Source organism: Perca flavescens, chromosome 16 (genome assembly GCF_004354835.1).
Source record: "Perca flavescens isolate YP-PL-M2 chromosome 16, PFLA_1.0, whole genome shotgun sequence".
Taxonomy (NCBI): Eukaryota; Metazoa; Chordata; class Actinopteri; order Perciformes; family Percidae; genus Perca; species Perca flavescens.
The window spans coordinates 19,569,234-19,584,369 of NC_041346.1; the positions used below are offsets into that span (position 1 = coordinate 19,569,234).

The 15,136-nt window shown below is 40.4% G+C and overlaps 2 protein-coding genes across 2 annotated transcripts in view; one reads left to right on the forward strand and one right to left on the reverse strand.

The window, feature by feature from the left end:
- astn2 (astrotactin 2) overlaps positions 1-15,136 on the reverse strand; it is a 295,245-nt gene that overhangs the window by 48,444 nt on the left and 231,665 nt on the right. The window contains exon 22 of the mRNA XM_028602252.1: positions 4,999-5,321. Within this exon, the coding sequence (XP_028458053.1) occupies positions 4,999-5,321 (323 nt within the window). The remainder of the gene's footprint in view (positions 1-4,998; positions 5,322-15,136) is intronic.
- On the forward strand, positions 9,271-15,042 carry trim32 (tripartite motif containing 32). Its single transcript, XM_028602308.1, has 2 exons — positions 9,271-9,370; positions 10,189-15,042. Exon 2 carries the CDS (start codon positions 10,201-10,203, stop codon positions 12,259-12,261), a length of 2,061 nt encoding a protein of 686 aa, XP_028458109.1. The 5' UTR covers positions 9,271-9,370; positions 10,189-10,200; the 3' UTR covers positions 12,262-15,042.

Sequence of the window (15,136 nt, forward strand, 5' to 3'; positions counted from 1 at the left end):
GCCACAATTCATCTCCACTGACCTTATCGATACTGAACAAATTGAGCTGTAATGTAATCACCCCCTGCTTATAGAAGACAAGACCAGCAAAGCAAGGACACTGAGCATCAGCAACAACTCCAGCCGCAAATTCCAAGCTTTTACATCATCTCTAGACCCTGCAGACTCACTGGCACCAAAATACTATTTGGACCTTTCACTTTCGAAGAAGCCAGTCGTGACTTACAAGAAGACAAAGAAGGGCCATTGTGACCTCTTTAATGTATTAATCTGTTTGTCTAGTCTAAACTGACCATATTACTGTCCGTCTTCAGAGGCTAATACACAAAAACACTGGCCAGCTGGCCCACAGTATTGATTTATAAGATGATCACCAGTGGTGGTAAAGAGTCTTAGTCAGTACGCACAGGACACCATCAATTGTGACCTAAGTGTATGTCTTTGTGTGTATGTCTTTGTGTGTATGTGTGTGTGTGTGTGTGTGTGTGTGTGTGTGTGTGTGTGTGTGTGTGTGTGTGTGTGTGTGTGTGTGTGTGTGTGTGTGTGTGTGCGCCCCCGTGAATAACTTTAAGTAGCCTTTTCCATCATTCAGTGCTAATGATGTTAACAAAGGAACCAATAGGCTGCTTCTAGGAACCTTATCAGAAGTAGTACTTCCAGGAAATTGGACACTGGAGGTGGCTGGAGGGTTGGTTCACCCAGAAGTTGAACCCTCCATGTCACTGGAGGACCTTCAAACAGAAGGTATTGTTTTTATGTGTGCCAACTCTGTCTGAGGATGGTCTAAGCTATTTCGACCTTTTCAGCAAAGTACATTGACTTGTTTGCTAGTGTGCTATCTCATTAGGATAATTGTCAATGCTGCCTTTGATCCACTCCTTGTCAGGGGGCTGTTTTGATTAGGTCTTTCTTTGTGATAGGAAAAAGGGATTTAGTGTCAGTGTGGTCAAATTGGTTGTTAAACTACCACTGATGTAATTAGTACTTTGTGGACTAACTGTTGGCTACAACATACTACTTAGTTGCCAGTTTATCAGGTGCACCAACTAATAAAACATCCCTGCAATTCATCCTACCATCAGGAAAGTTATAATATGGAGTTATTCTGGCAGGTGTTTCAATTATTCTGTTCACACCATTTATATCAATGAGGGTAGGTTAAATAACAGAAACACTTCTCTGTATAATGCAATACTTTTCAACAGCAACACAAACTACATTTTCCAAAATGACAATATAGTTGAAACAATGCCTCTCTAAAACAGTTTCAACAACACTGAACATTATAACCTTCACGAGGATAGAATGTATTGAATTAGACTGCATTAGTTTTAGCGTGGTGTACCTAATAAACTGGCAGCTGAGAGTAGTATGTACTGGCCATAGAGAGTTTATATGAATCTGTTTAATATTATATAGGAGTGTGCGCTCTCCTTGGTACTGAAGTGATGTTCCTGGGATAAAAATTTGCATTTGTTCCTTCTGATGTGTGCATTAGATTATAAGACCTGCTTGATTTATCTGTGCAGCAGACTATTGCCCTACATTCAAAGTGTGTTGCTTTTTGAATGTTTTTCTTTCTATTCTTAAATTACTCTAATGAAAAAATGCTAGTTGCAAGTTAATGGGAAACTAGACACACTTTGCATTGTTCAATCTGCATATTGTCATGGTTAAGAAGGTCCCCTAAAGCAAGCTCCCCCCACCCATTGCAAATGGCCCTGTTCTTGTGGGTAATGCTGCTACCTATTTTGTTTCGGTGCAAATATGCTGTTGCTCTTTTGCTTCTGTGTCCCCTCCTGCCCACACTGAAAATGTTCTCGACACACCCCTGGGAGGGGCTGCAGAAGTGCGTTACAATGACAGCATGACAGCGGCTACTCTGCAAGATATAAAGCATTCTGACCCATTAGACTCACAACCAATTTGTTCAAAAGGTTTGCCATAATTCAGTCACAGCATCACAGAACATAGGACCACTGGCAAGCTCCATAGGCGTTAGCTTATTTATTTATCCACTGAGGTATTTTTTTTTCTGGCACTAAAACAGGGGAGTATCTGTGTGTGTATTTGCATGCACACACCAGGCCTGTAAGCAAGACCACCTTAGTCGAAGTCCAAGCCAATTCCAAGACTGGTTCCAGTTGAATTCAAGTCAAGACCAGGTTTAAAGCAAGCCAATCCCAGGAACAGAGCAAATTAAAAGGTAATTAATACCAAGACAGTGAGGGAGTAAACTTCCAACTTAAAAAAAATATCTCATATGCACCCCACTATTTAGCCATGCACATATTTCTGCTTGTTTGCTAAAGTTTTGGGATAAAATAACAATCCATAAAATTACAATAGAGGTGAATGGCATTTTATTCGTTGTGTTAATAGAAAATAGAAACATATCACTTAAAAACTTAAAACATGTTTTTTCAGAAAAAGTGTCCCCATGACTCTCACTACTCTCTACTACCACAGACCCCACTATAAGCACTTTTCATTGGACATTCTTCCTTTAGCAGCTGTTGGACAGTGAGGCCTGTGGATAATCTACAAGGGGCATCGTTTGTGGAGAGCAATTTTGCGGTTTTATTTTTTAAATGTCACGTTTCAATGCTGTGAGCTCCACCGACTAAGGATAACTAAACCTTCATTATATTCAGGTGGAGGCTAATATATCAGGAACAGACATCTTAAAATCTGAACTCTTCAAAATAGAACTACCAACATGGATAGATAAATTTGCTCTACTTAGGTATACCAACCATTTCACATGTTTTTAGGAAATACTCCAATCCTATCAGCCAATATGGATATACCTGTCTTTCAGGTATAGGTTTTCCCCAAATGTTTAACTAGTCATTGGTAATGTCAGTACTGGGTACATGTAAAAATAAATACTTTATTCCCCATTCACCTCTTTGACAAAGCCACAAAGAGCAAGCTATTTCTACTGTTTCATTCTGTGTCTTTGTAGTCCTGGTGGTGGTCTTTTCGAAGAAGGGGTATTTTCACATTGTAACCAAATCCCCTTCTGGCTTAATAATGAGGAGATTGATGTGAAACGGACATGACATGTCCTGTCAAACAGTCAGGCAGCCAGGCAGCGGCCAATGAAAGATGCAAGTAGCAGAGAAAGGAGGAGGAGGAAGGGGGCCAAAGAAAGACAAGTCCATGCAAACCTGGTATTGGTCATACACAGACCCATTCATACAAATAGTTATACACATATAGGTACTGTATGACCTCAGTACATCTAATCATAATCTGGACAACTAAGCCTCTATTTTGATGTCTTTAGGGAGTTTAAGGCAACTTCATCTCTGAGAAAGCTTTTTCAACATGGCAGCTGTCTTCTCAGATAGACCCAGCCAAGTAGAAAGATAGTCTCAAGCAAAGACACACACACCAAGAAAAAGAGAGAATGAGCAGCTCTATGTGTGTGCGTGTGCGTGTGTGTGTGTGTGTGTGTGTGTGTGTGTGTGTGTGTGTGTGTGTAGGTTGTTGTGTTGTTCGTCTCTAATGCAATATACGTATGTGCCTTCCAGACTAGCAGCAGCAGTTACGGCCAAGAGAAGAAGAGAAAGAGAAAAAAAGGGGAGCAGAGTGATGGACTCCCCTCCCTCTCAAGAGGTCGATGACATTAATAAGAAGCTAATAATCCTGCCTCAAGCTACCTCAGAAGGGCTTGCCAGAGATATCCACTGCAGTCTACCCCTTCTTCTCTTCCTCATACATCTCACTCTCTACATTCCCAGAAGGTCAGGGGTTGGGTAGGGGGAGAGAGAAGGATGGATAGCAAGGTGTTTGGAAGAGAGGGAAAAGAGACATTTTGCTCCTCCTCACATTTAGCTATCGATGAGGCCCACTAGGGATCGTCTGATATTGATTGTGGCTTCTTTTCTTTGGGGCTGTGGTGCTTGTTATGGGCAGCACGTACAAGGGGGCTTTGTTGTGTGTATGTGTGTGTGACTGCACATATGTGTGTGCGTGTGTGTGTGTGTGAGTGTGTGTGTGTGTGTGTGAGTCACCTGCACACAGATCTGCGTTGGCTTGCACACGCACAGAGAAGACATGTAACGGATGTCAGGTAGCAAGACAATGTCAAGACGAAGCCCAAACAGAGCAAAACGTGGTAAACTCAGATATGATTAACTTGTCACTGCACAAACATCCAAAGACTTTTCATACAGGATAAATCATAAACACAACATGTGGCCATTAGGCTAATATTACATTCAGCTGTGTATGCTTGTTTAGACACATACACACGTATAAATCTCACACATATACACATTGACTTCCCCACAAGAGGAGAAAAACATGATGTCATCTTTTTATGCCCTCCGTATTACAGTGCTCATTTCCAGTGTTCAAAGCTAACCAACTAATGCCACCTAGAGGTGATTTATTACAACTGACTCAGTTAAAACACTTCAGGACAATGGATATGTACAGTATAAAAGGATTAAGCCACCACCACATGGAATGAGATTGTCTATAAGTAAAACACACTGAACAATTTACATATTCCTCCTACGCTATTGCACCTTTTGTCACAGGGCAGCACAACATATGTGTTCATTTGCCTCACATTTACAATAAACTTGTGTTTGCAGAAGTGGTAGTATAATCACATGCCAACCAACTGTAATTGGTCTAATAATAAATTGGCATAGTTTATATCTGTATAAATTAATACTCCAGAATTTATAAGAGATCCAGGCTTCAATGACAATATGTAGATTTATATTCCTCTAATTCAGAAATACTTTTGATGTTATAATAAACTTAATTCCTTCATGTGTTTTCTTGTTTGTTTTTTTATTAAAAATTAGCTTTTTTCTTCCAACTCCAGTGGGTATGTGGATGCATCACATCTCTTGACTTGATTCTCTTTGTCATTCTCTGGTTTTACAGTTAACTTTTTGAGCCTCTTCCTCTCCTTCTATAAACACATCTATATGCGCACACACACGATTTCCAACCCCCATGCTGCTTTCTCACCTCTTTGGTGACGTTGTCTTGGACCAGGCTGTAGAGGGGCACCACGCGGCTGACTTCCAGCAGCACAGGGATGGGGGAAGGCTGCTCTCCACTCCTGCTGTTACCGGTGCGGCCTCTCCCTGACACTCCTCCCATCACGGCCTGGTGATGGCACAGGTGGCAGCCAGCTGGACAGCTTCCCTTCTCCTCACAGCGGATCTCCACGCCATTTACCATGTCGTCAGACAACAGCTGGCTCTTCTGCAATGCCGACAGGTAGCTGATGAAGGGAACTGACTTCAGCTCACGCCGCCCACCTCCGCCAACCCCCTGGTTTGTAGCCTCTAGAGGGGGAGGTCAGGAGAGGAAGGGAGAGTTAGGTAGCCATGTCTTTCCCTTTCATATGTATTCTTTCCAAATTGTAAAAACATTCTCAATGTATACAATGTATCACTTGGGGTAGCAAAAAACATTCACAGTCCTGCAGTTGCATAAAGTGTCCACATCTGGATTTACTTTTACTTGCTGCCAAGGAAAAGAAGAAAAAAGAAAAACAAATCCCTATACTGTCATCAGCTTTTAAGACAAAGACAAAGGATGAATGGGAGGAAGGGTGTCACTGGCTTCTTCTCCTGAGTGTCAATTACCACTGTGATATTCTCACTGGAGTTAGGGGGATTCTTTCTCAGAGAAAACAACACACCATGCAAAAAGAAGAGGCTGCGACAGAAGCAGGAGAGGAACAGAAAGGAGGAATGCTTCTTGGGTGTTGAGTGTTTCATTTGGAGGGTACATCAGGCCACATGTTACAGTGGAGCAGATTTGCCATCTGTGCTGATGTGGCAGATGTGCTTTTGTGTCTATTTGCTCTACAAGAACAGAGGACACACTATGTGAAATGAATGATAAGGTGTTCTTTCTAGTAACAAAAAGTGTGTTAAAGTTGGAATTACCGAGACATGATTCCTCATCAGTCAGTGCAAATCACAATTAATTATAAATGCATATCTGCAAATGTATATTACTTAAGTGTAGGTTGTCAGAGTATTGAGTAACCTACACCCTATGCAGTTTAATGAAGCTTTTTTGTCCTAATGGAAAAAACACCATCAGCCCCAGACATGAGAGTATACAAATGTGCAAATGGATGGATGGATAGAGGAAATTACCAATGCATAGAGTATTACATAAGCGCAACAACATATACACGGACATATACACAGACCAAGGAAAAATAAGGGAAACTCTAAAAAACCTAAAAGAAGTGGGTAAGACATCTGGAAAAGCCCTTGACATTATTCAATGTGGGGTAACTAGAACTAATTAGGGTTAATATTTTAAATGACTTATTTCCTGTTAACCTTTTTAATGACAGTAAAATCAAAGATCCTTCAAACTATTGTCGGTGGCAAAAAGACAACATACAGTGGATTAACCCAAATGTGTTTGTGTGAGAGACGGAGAGAAACAAGTCTACATGTGTCTACATGTGCAATTTTACTTGGACTCCTGTAATATCAACAATGTTAAGTAAGTTAACCCAAGACACGCAAAAGGGTGTGCAAACTTTCAACCATTAATTTCTAATACACAAACACATGCCAACACGTGCTTTACCAGCAGGCATTTAACAGCTTAGAGAAAAACAGAGCATGGGTGGGGACGTTTCCAAGGACTATTTTATAAATATTTGCAGGAGAAAAGTCACATAGGTGTGAAGTTGATGTGACATTTCAACCATGCAAATAAAGCAGGAAGAAAATATTTAATTTCAATATATCTCACTTGGCCCTGATGTGCCCATGACATCAAAAATGTAACAAGCATAAAAATTTTGATTACAGAGCATGCAATACTGTAAAAAGTATGTGTTATGTTATAGTTAAAATCCTAATAATAAAATAGTGAGCAATTTGACTTTGTGTTACTAATTAACATGTGCAAGAACAGGACTGAAGTATTGCTAATAGGCTTGACTGAACAACCAAGCTGTAGGGAAAATTCACTGCTATAGAAAATAAAATTGTCTTGACAATGTTTGGGGGCATGTTGGGGTTATGAGTCCAGTGGAGATTCTGGTAACGGAGATACTAAACATAATTATCTAACAAATATAAAATACAATAGTTATTGGTAAAAAAAAAAAAAAGAAACAAAAAAGGGTAATATGGAAATTGTACATGTAAACACCTCAGGTCAGTGAAACTTCCAAATCCCCAGAAAGAATAGCAAGGACATGACCCTGCTGTGTTTTTGTGTGTGAGAGAGAATTGAGTCTGTGCATACATTTTCTTTATTTATGTATTTCTGCAGCTGTGTGTCTGTAAAATTCACTGGCAAGCAGTCGAAAGGGTGGGTGGTAACTTCATGTGCAACAGTAGGTAAACAGGCTCAAGGGGTGGCCCTGGAGCCCAATTACATGCACTTATTGAGGCAACACAGACACAGAAAAGAGCTGTTGTCACCCAGCTCTCACAATAAAGCCCTGTAGAGTAGCTCAGGTAGGCTGTGGCTAGACAATCTAATTGACTCTCATCCCCTTTAACTCATTTCACCCCAGATTACAATTGTTTACATCTATGTCAACAAGTGCATTTGATAAAAATGCTATATGCTTATGCTGATATAAAACATAGCCATGTTAATGTGATTTTCAGAGCTAGCTGACATTTATAGTGAACAGGGTATTTCTTCCGGTGCATCTTTCCCACCTTTTTTTTATTTACTTTTGGCTTTTACAACTTATTGTTTTCTTTAAGAGTCCTTACTGTCTTGTTTTGAGATTGGTAGCACATTGCTGTAGCATATAATTTCACTAAAGTACTTTGTGTCTGTTTATTTGTGTTAGTGCAATGTACAGTTTCACTGAAATCTGACCAGCGGTGACAACCTTCACAAGGATAAATCAAATATAGGACCACATGTATTTCTGTGCAGTTAAAGGAGTGGCCCTCCATTTAGCCTTTTTATAAACTATGACATCTCTTTGCTGTGTGGTATGAATGTGATGCTTATGCAACACTTGTTTGTCATCAAACATAGTGAAGAGATAAATGGAGTGAATTTCCTAGCCATTGATCTTGCACTGCCTTTGTTAATTAAAATGTCTTTGTAGACTGGTTGCAGTATAATTACTCATGAGGGACACATCCCCTCTAGCCAGGGTTATGTTGCCCAGGCAACAACAGCAATGGTGTCAGATATCTTCCAAAGCAATTTAATACAGATGTTGCTAGATGTGGTTACTGTTGGCATTGCTGTTTTTGCTTTATTAAAACAGCTGCTAGTGCTACATGTACCACAGTCCTCTGATTTTACAGACCCTTGTTATCTACAGTAGCTCATATACACTATTCATTTTACAGTCTTACACAATATTGGTACACACTACTAAATTGTGCATCTGTGTGTGAGCTGTACCTTGTCTACAGAGTACCATTCCAATTAAACTTTGTTTGCTGTATGAATTATTTGAACAGAAGTTACTCTACAATGGTTTGTTAATAGCAGACCAAAATACAATAACATTTATTAAATATGTTAAATGACAATCAAAATGCATTTTCCATATTTCTTTAAAAACCTATTTGTTGTGCTTGACCAAATAAAAGCAGACATTTTCTTAGATGGTACTAATCCCCACGTTTAGTGTTCCACAGAGGTGTTGCATGTCTTCTAGAAGACGTATTCTGACATCTAGTGGTCTCTTTCTATAATTACTTATGTCTAAAACCTGATATATGTCACAACATCTGGACATTTTTGAATGCAGTTGTAGCCTGTGGGCAATACTTCAGGTTCTCTCTGTGAGACTTATTTTCTTAGTTACAGGCCTGTTTACTTGTTCACTCAAGTTAACTAATGGTTTGGTCTTTAAAGGAAAAACTGGTACAATAATAGTGTGTCTTCCTGTTTAATACTAAAATGACCACTGTCATTTCAGGACAAGTTACAGTATATTTTTATAAGTGTTGAACAAATTACACTATTGCTGGGAAAACTATTTAGAACAGGCACTTTGCATGAAAGTAAAAAATAAAAAATAAATAATAAAACAACCTTTGCCTGAAAAACTGGTTTGCCCCCTGTTCTGTGTAAATATGGGAATGCTGGTAATAAGGTAAATAAAAGGTATTCTCCTTTTGTTGGAAGTCAAATATCAGAAAATCCCATGGACTGCATCGTGAGGGTACCATCAGGACCCTGGTATATGCCCTAGCACAGCAGCCAATCAAAACAACCGTCACGCACAGAGCTGTGCGTATTGCGTGGCATTGCGTAAGTGACGTCGTCAACACTGCAGTCTCTCACTAGCAGCTGCAGTAGCAGAACCACAGCACGCCCATCAAAACCTCTGAACTTCCAGTTCCAACCAGCTAACATTGAAGAAAAGGTAACATTTTAAAGCAGACATTTCAAAAGAAACATTACGATGAGCCGCACATGTTATTTCCGAAAGCACTTTTATTAAAAGCCCTGTGATAATGTTGAATAACAGTGTCGCGTTGTGTCAAGGGACAGCGTTAACATTTGTTGTTTTGTCAGGAGGCCTCCGATTTACTGTCTAAAATGATTGAATTATCAATGTAATTTGTTAGTAAGCCTGGACTGCAAAGTCAACCAATTTTTAAGCATCAATAGAGCACGGTCGTGCCCTTAGATATAACGTTGACCTAGTTAGCTTATTACATTGCTTGTAATTATTGGCGTAAAACGATCGTGTGTTAAATAACAAATCAACAATTAGCTTAGCTACCAGCTACTGTCACCATAGCCTTATCCTGGAAGCGTATTTTCTTTAACACCAAGAGGATCTAGTAAGTTGTAACTAATGTTAGCACTGCCTAGTCAATAACACATGTTAACCTATTTAACTGGTCACCAAATAAGTAATTTTCGCCATATCTTTCAGCTAAACTGCGACAACAATATACTTTGAAACAGAGAAGAGCTAGCTTGCTGTGCTAGTTATAGCTGACCCCATAACTGCCAAGCAAATAATTTGAGCATCAATTTTATATGCTACAAAATACTGCTGCATGCAATATAACATACAATTGTGATGGATCAGAAATGTAACATCATATAGTTATTTCCTCACTTGAGTTAGTTACATTGTGTTTTACCCTTAGTAGAATTTCACACAGAATAAAATATTACTATATAATAAAATATGAATTACTTTTCCTTTTTTGTTTTTACTCACTCAAGGAAAGGACCATAATGGAGGCAGCATCTTCTTCCCAGCTGGACCCAGATCTAATAAGGGAGGTTCTTGAATGCCCTATCTGCCTGGAGACCTACAACCAGGATCAAATGAGACCCAAACTCCTGCAGTGTGGTCACACAGTGTGCCGGCAGTGTCTAGAGAAGCTATTGGCTAATACTATAAATGGTGTGCGCTGCCCCTTCTGTAGCAAGGTGTCCCGTATGAGCAGTATCTCCCAATTGGCCGATAATCTGACTGTGCTCAAGATCCTAGATTGTACTACATCCTGCAGTGCTGCTACTGCTGCCCTAATGTGCAAGTCCTGCTGCAACCGCCTACCACGACAGTACTGCCATGATTGTGCTACAGTCCTCTGTGAGCTCTGTAAAGGGGAGGGCCACCTGCATCAAGGCCATTCTGTCCAGCCGATTAGGGTGGCTGCTGAACAGCGTCGTAAAGAACTAGGTGGCAAGCTGACTTCTCTGCGTGATGTTATGGGTGATATTCAGAAGAAAAAGACAGCTATTGAAAACATCTCTAAGTCCTTGAGACTAAAGTACCAGGCAGTGCAGCAGGACTATACTTCAGCTGAGCTACGTCTTCAAGAGGAACTCAGTAGGTCTCGAAGGACATTCACAGCTTCCATGGCAGAAGTGGAAAAGCTTAATGGGCAAGTCCTGGAGGAGCAGACGTATCTCCTCAACATTGCAGAGGTAAAAGTGGTGTCACGCTGTGATTATCTGAGAATGCTGGTGAGGCAGAGCGATATTGCTTTGCTAAAGGATGATGGCGAAGGCAGTGATGACGAAGAGCTAGATTTGAGGAGCAGCTTGCCCATCACGTTTCAGCTGCAAGAGCCAGAGCTGATCAGAACAGAGCACTCTAAGCCTGTAGAAGTGGGCCAAGTGACCACAAAAACTTATACTGTCAATACAGAAGATGAGGAGAGCGGTTTGGAGATAGCACTTGAGGGTTATGTAGAGAGTGAAGCTGGGGCAACAGGGGCTACCTGTGGTGGAAGGGGGGCTGCAATGGATCATTACCGAGACATTGACATGGTTGCAGCTGTAGAGGATGCGGCATGTGGTTCACCAGGCAGCTTTAAGTCAAAGTCTATGGATGCAGGTGGGGGATCACCTGGAGGAGCTGGGGCAAGTGCAGGGCCGGCAGTCTGCCAGTTTGTGAAGAAGATGGGCTGCAAGGGAACGCTACCTGGCATGTTCAATTTACCAGTCAGCATCTGTGTAGCACAACAAGGTGAGGTCCTGGTGGCTGACCGTGGCAACTACCGCATCCAGATCTTTAATCGCAAAGGTTTCCAGCGTGAAATCCGCCGCAATGCCAGTAGCATCGACAACTTTGTCCTGAGCTTCCTTGGGGCTGACCTGCCTAACCTCATCCCCTTATCCATTGCTGTCACTCCTCAAGGCCTGATTGGGGTCACTGACAACTATGATAACTCGGTTAAAGTCTACACTATGGATGGACACTGTGTGGCTTGCCATAAGAACCAGCTGATTAAACCCTGGGGAATTACTGCCATGCCATCAGGTCAGTTTGTGGTGTCGGATGTGGAAGGTGGCAAGCTGTGGTGTATCGCAGTGGACCGCAATTTAGGTGTGGTCAGTTACAATCGATTGTGCTCTGCTGTGCGGCCAAAGTTTGTGACATGTGATGCGGCTGGAACAGTCTATTTCACCCAGGGCCTAGCCCTGAACTTTGAAAAACGTCACAATGAGCCCCACCTGGAAGGTGGCTTCTCTATTGGCTCAGTGGATGCAGACGGCCAGCTAGGCAAGCAGCTCAGCCATTTCTTTTCAGAGACAGAGGACTTCCGCTGTATCACTGGCATGTGTGTGGATGTCAATGGGGATTTGCTGGTAACGGACAGTGGCAGGAAAGAAATCCTCCAGTTTCCCAAAGAGGGTGGATTCAAAATTCTTATCCATGAAGGGCTGAACTGCCCTGTAGGAGTGGCCACCACCCAGAAAGGACAACTGCTTGTGCTGGATTGTTGGGACCACTGTGTCAAAGTCTACACATACATTCAGAGGAGGCACTCCTCCACTTCCTAGAGGACCAATCCAGTCTTTCTGCACATGAGAGGTTTAGTAGTGTTGGTAGGTATGGAAATTTGGAAAAGGTTATCTGTCACTTTAGTTTGGCTGCACTCCAAACAAGTCTCACTCCAGCATTCATTGAGTTAATACATTAATGTTCTAGTCAATTTGGTTTAGTTTAAAACCCACTGCATTTTTATTTAATACCTCAAATTAAAAATATGCTACTTAAGCTGCCTTGTACCTGATTATTGGAACGGATCACAACACTGAAAACAGACCTTGCAATATTTTTACATCAAAGAATACTGGCACAAGTTTTGCATTAAAATAAGCAAAAGAAGCCATTGATCAAAGCTAATGCAGGCACAAAGTATAGACAATTCCCTTCCTCTGTTTTACTGCTATATCCACCATTTAGCCTCACTGTGTGCGATGCATGGCTTTCACTGATCTGGCTTTGCAAAAGAGAAACTGGATAAAGAAGAGCTGAAAATGAACATGTATTTACATATAAAATTAAGCATACCAAGGCTTTTGGCCTGTGAAGCACTTTATTATTGACACAACACTGTTTCCTAGGTTTCAGTAGCACAGACTAACATTGATCTTGCTGAATGCAGCTGCCAGCTTTAAAGTTTACTGTGCAGTTAGCTAATGGCAACACAGTAACTGATTATCAGCATTCATTGAATTGCATTTAGTAACATTCAGGGAACATTAAGTGTAGAAACCTAAGTTACCTACAGGATAGAGGGTTGAACCAGCATGATAGGCTGTGGAGGAAAGCTGGGTAATATGGGGCAAGGGTGAAATGTCATTTACTGGGGTTCTGTGGGTTAAATGCGGTCAGAATTATGGTTACAGATGTTTAATTTGTAGACCACATTATCATTATGTCCCGGTACTTATTAATACTACCTAGCTAGTGTGCTGTGTATTTTGGAGTAGCACATCAGTCTAATGACTTTTTCAGAGCAAATATTCATTCACTCAAAGCTACTGTCTGATCATCAAACCCTTTTCCCTGTATGTTATTTCCTTCATCACTCTCCTAGTGACATCCCAGCCACAGCCTTACTTATGTCATTAGGCGGCAGGTTGAGGTAACCAGCTGTAAGATAATATTATTGTCATCTGCCCTGGACCCTATTCTAGCTGTTCTGCTCAGTCATACATACAGTATCACTACAATTTCAGATGTTACATCCCCTTCTGCTTGCCATTTATTTAAAAGTTAGTTTTGATCACAAAACACAGTAGCTCCTACTTCTCAGACAGAACTGTGTCCATTATGATTAGAGTAACATTATGATTAGGTTCCAGATGACCTGTAACCTGGAAGGCTTTTAAAATGTCATGGCTGTGTTCTTACCTATTCCAGACTGGCTTACCTTCTGGTATCATACAATCATCTATAAATGACTTTTTGTTGCAATATCAAAATAGCCAACACTAAAAAGCTCCCAGACCACATTAAGCATTAGAGGTACAGCATGCATCTACAACTTGAATAATGTTTACAAACTTTCTTCAAAACTGCCTTTTATTCCAGAGAACTTATTCCATGCCATTGTTTCCTCACGCCTGGCCTGCGGTTAAACAAATCTTTTTCGGGATCACTGGCAGGAGTGTTCAGAATAGCGCTGCTAGGATAATGATGAGTGAAAAACTCCAGCATCACACACCAGACCTGGCTTTGTTACACTGGGATGTTGGATCGGTGTTGCTATGTTTCCCTCAGGATTTTATTCAACACTACACAACTTGCAACCTGGGTTCTACAGTGTTGGCAAATACGGTAAAGACAACAGCTTTATACAGTCTTTTGCAAGTTTGTGGTAGCCAAGATTAAATTCATCTACCGTATATCTGCATGCATTTCATTTATTATTTTATTATGTAGCTTTACTGGACTTCATAGTCCATATTAAGCATTATAAATATATTGCTTTCAGGTAAAATAAAATCAAAATATTTAGTGGCCTCAATTTTGGGAATTAAGTTAATCATTGAAACCTGCCCATGTATGTAACATATTCTATGTCCATAAATACATAAGTAGTAAATATGCCTTCCCGCCAATACGTAGCTTCCAGTCCAGATATGCTCATAAGAGCATATCACATACTGACTCAGTTTCAGCCTTAAAAATAAAGTATTTCACAAAGCTGACCTTATCAAACATTATCGTAAACAATAAGTGTTTGTAGTATTTCTACATAAAGTGATAAGGAGTAGAAAACAAGTAGAACTGAATTTAAGTATCAAGTGAAGTCTGTCACAGTCATTTCCCCGTGCTTTTTTATTTGACATGATTTATTTGTTTTATTGTTAGGCCATGTTATATCAACACTAAACCAATAGATTGTAATTCAAGATCGTCTCAGCTGCATGTCAACCTTGCCATAAAAACATTTATTCAGTGCTTTCACTGTATACATGGTCACTAGAAGTAGTTATCACTAGATAATATTCACAATTTACAGTGACAGAAAAATGCATAAAATGCCAGAAAAAAAATCAAGTGTCCTTGTGTCATTGTGCTACACCATCTGTTTTATTCTGTTATTAGAGAGAAGTTATTTCCTTGCATACGTCTTCAAAGTGTGTTAATTTGTACCATTGGATCGAAATACTGCAATGTGTCAATGAACCAAACTCCCATGTGTTATGTCCTTTGGAGCCTGTGGATTTTACAATGTGTTGAACACAGTACAGACATCTCTGTCTAGTCAAATTCATGTTTGTATTGTTGATTATCTGAGTGCAATAAACATTTATGAACAACTTAAATATCAGTAGCAGTTTTTTCTTCATACCATTCTAACATTTGTGTTCTCAATTATCAAATGTGTCTTTATACAATTTTCAGTTTTCTGTGTAACCA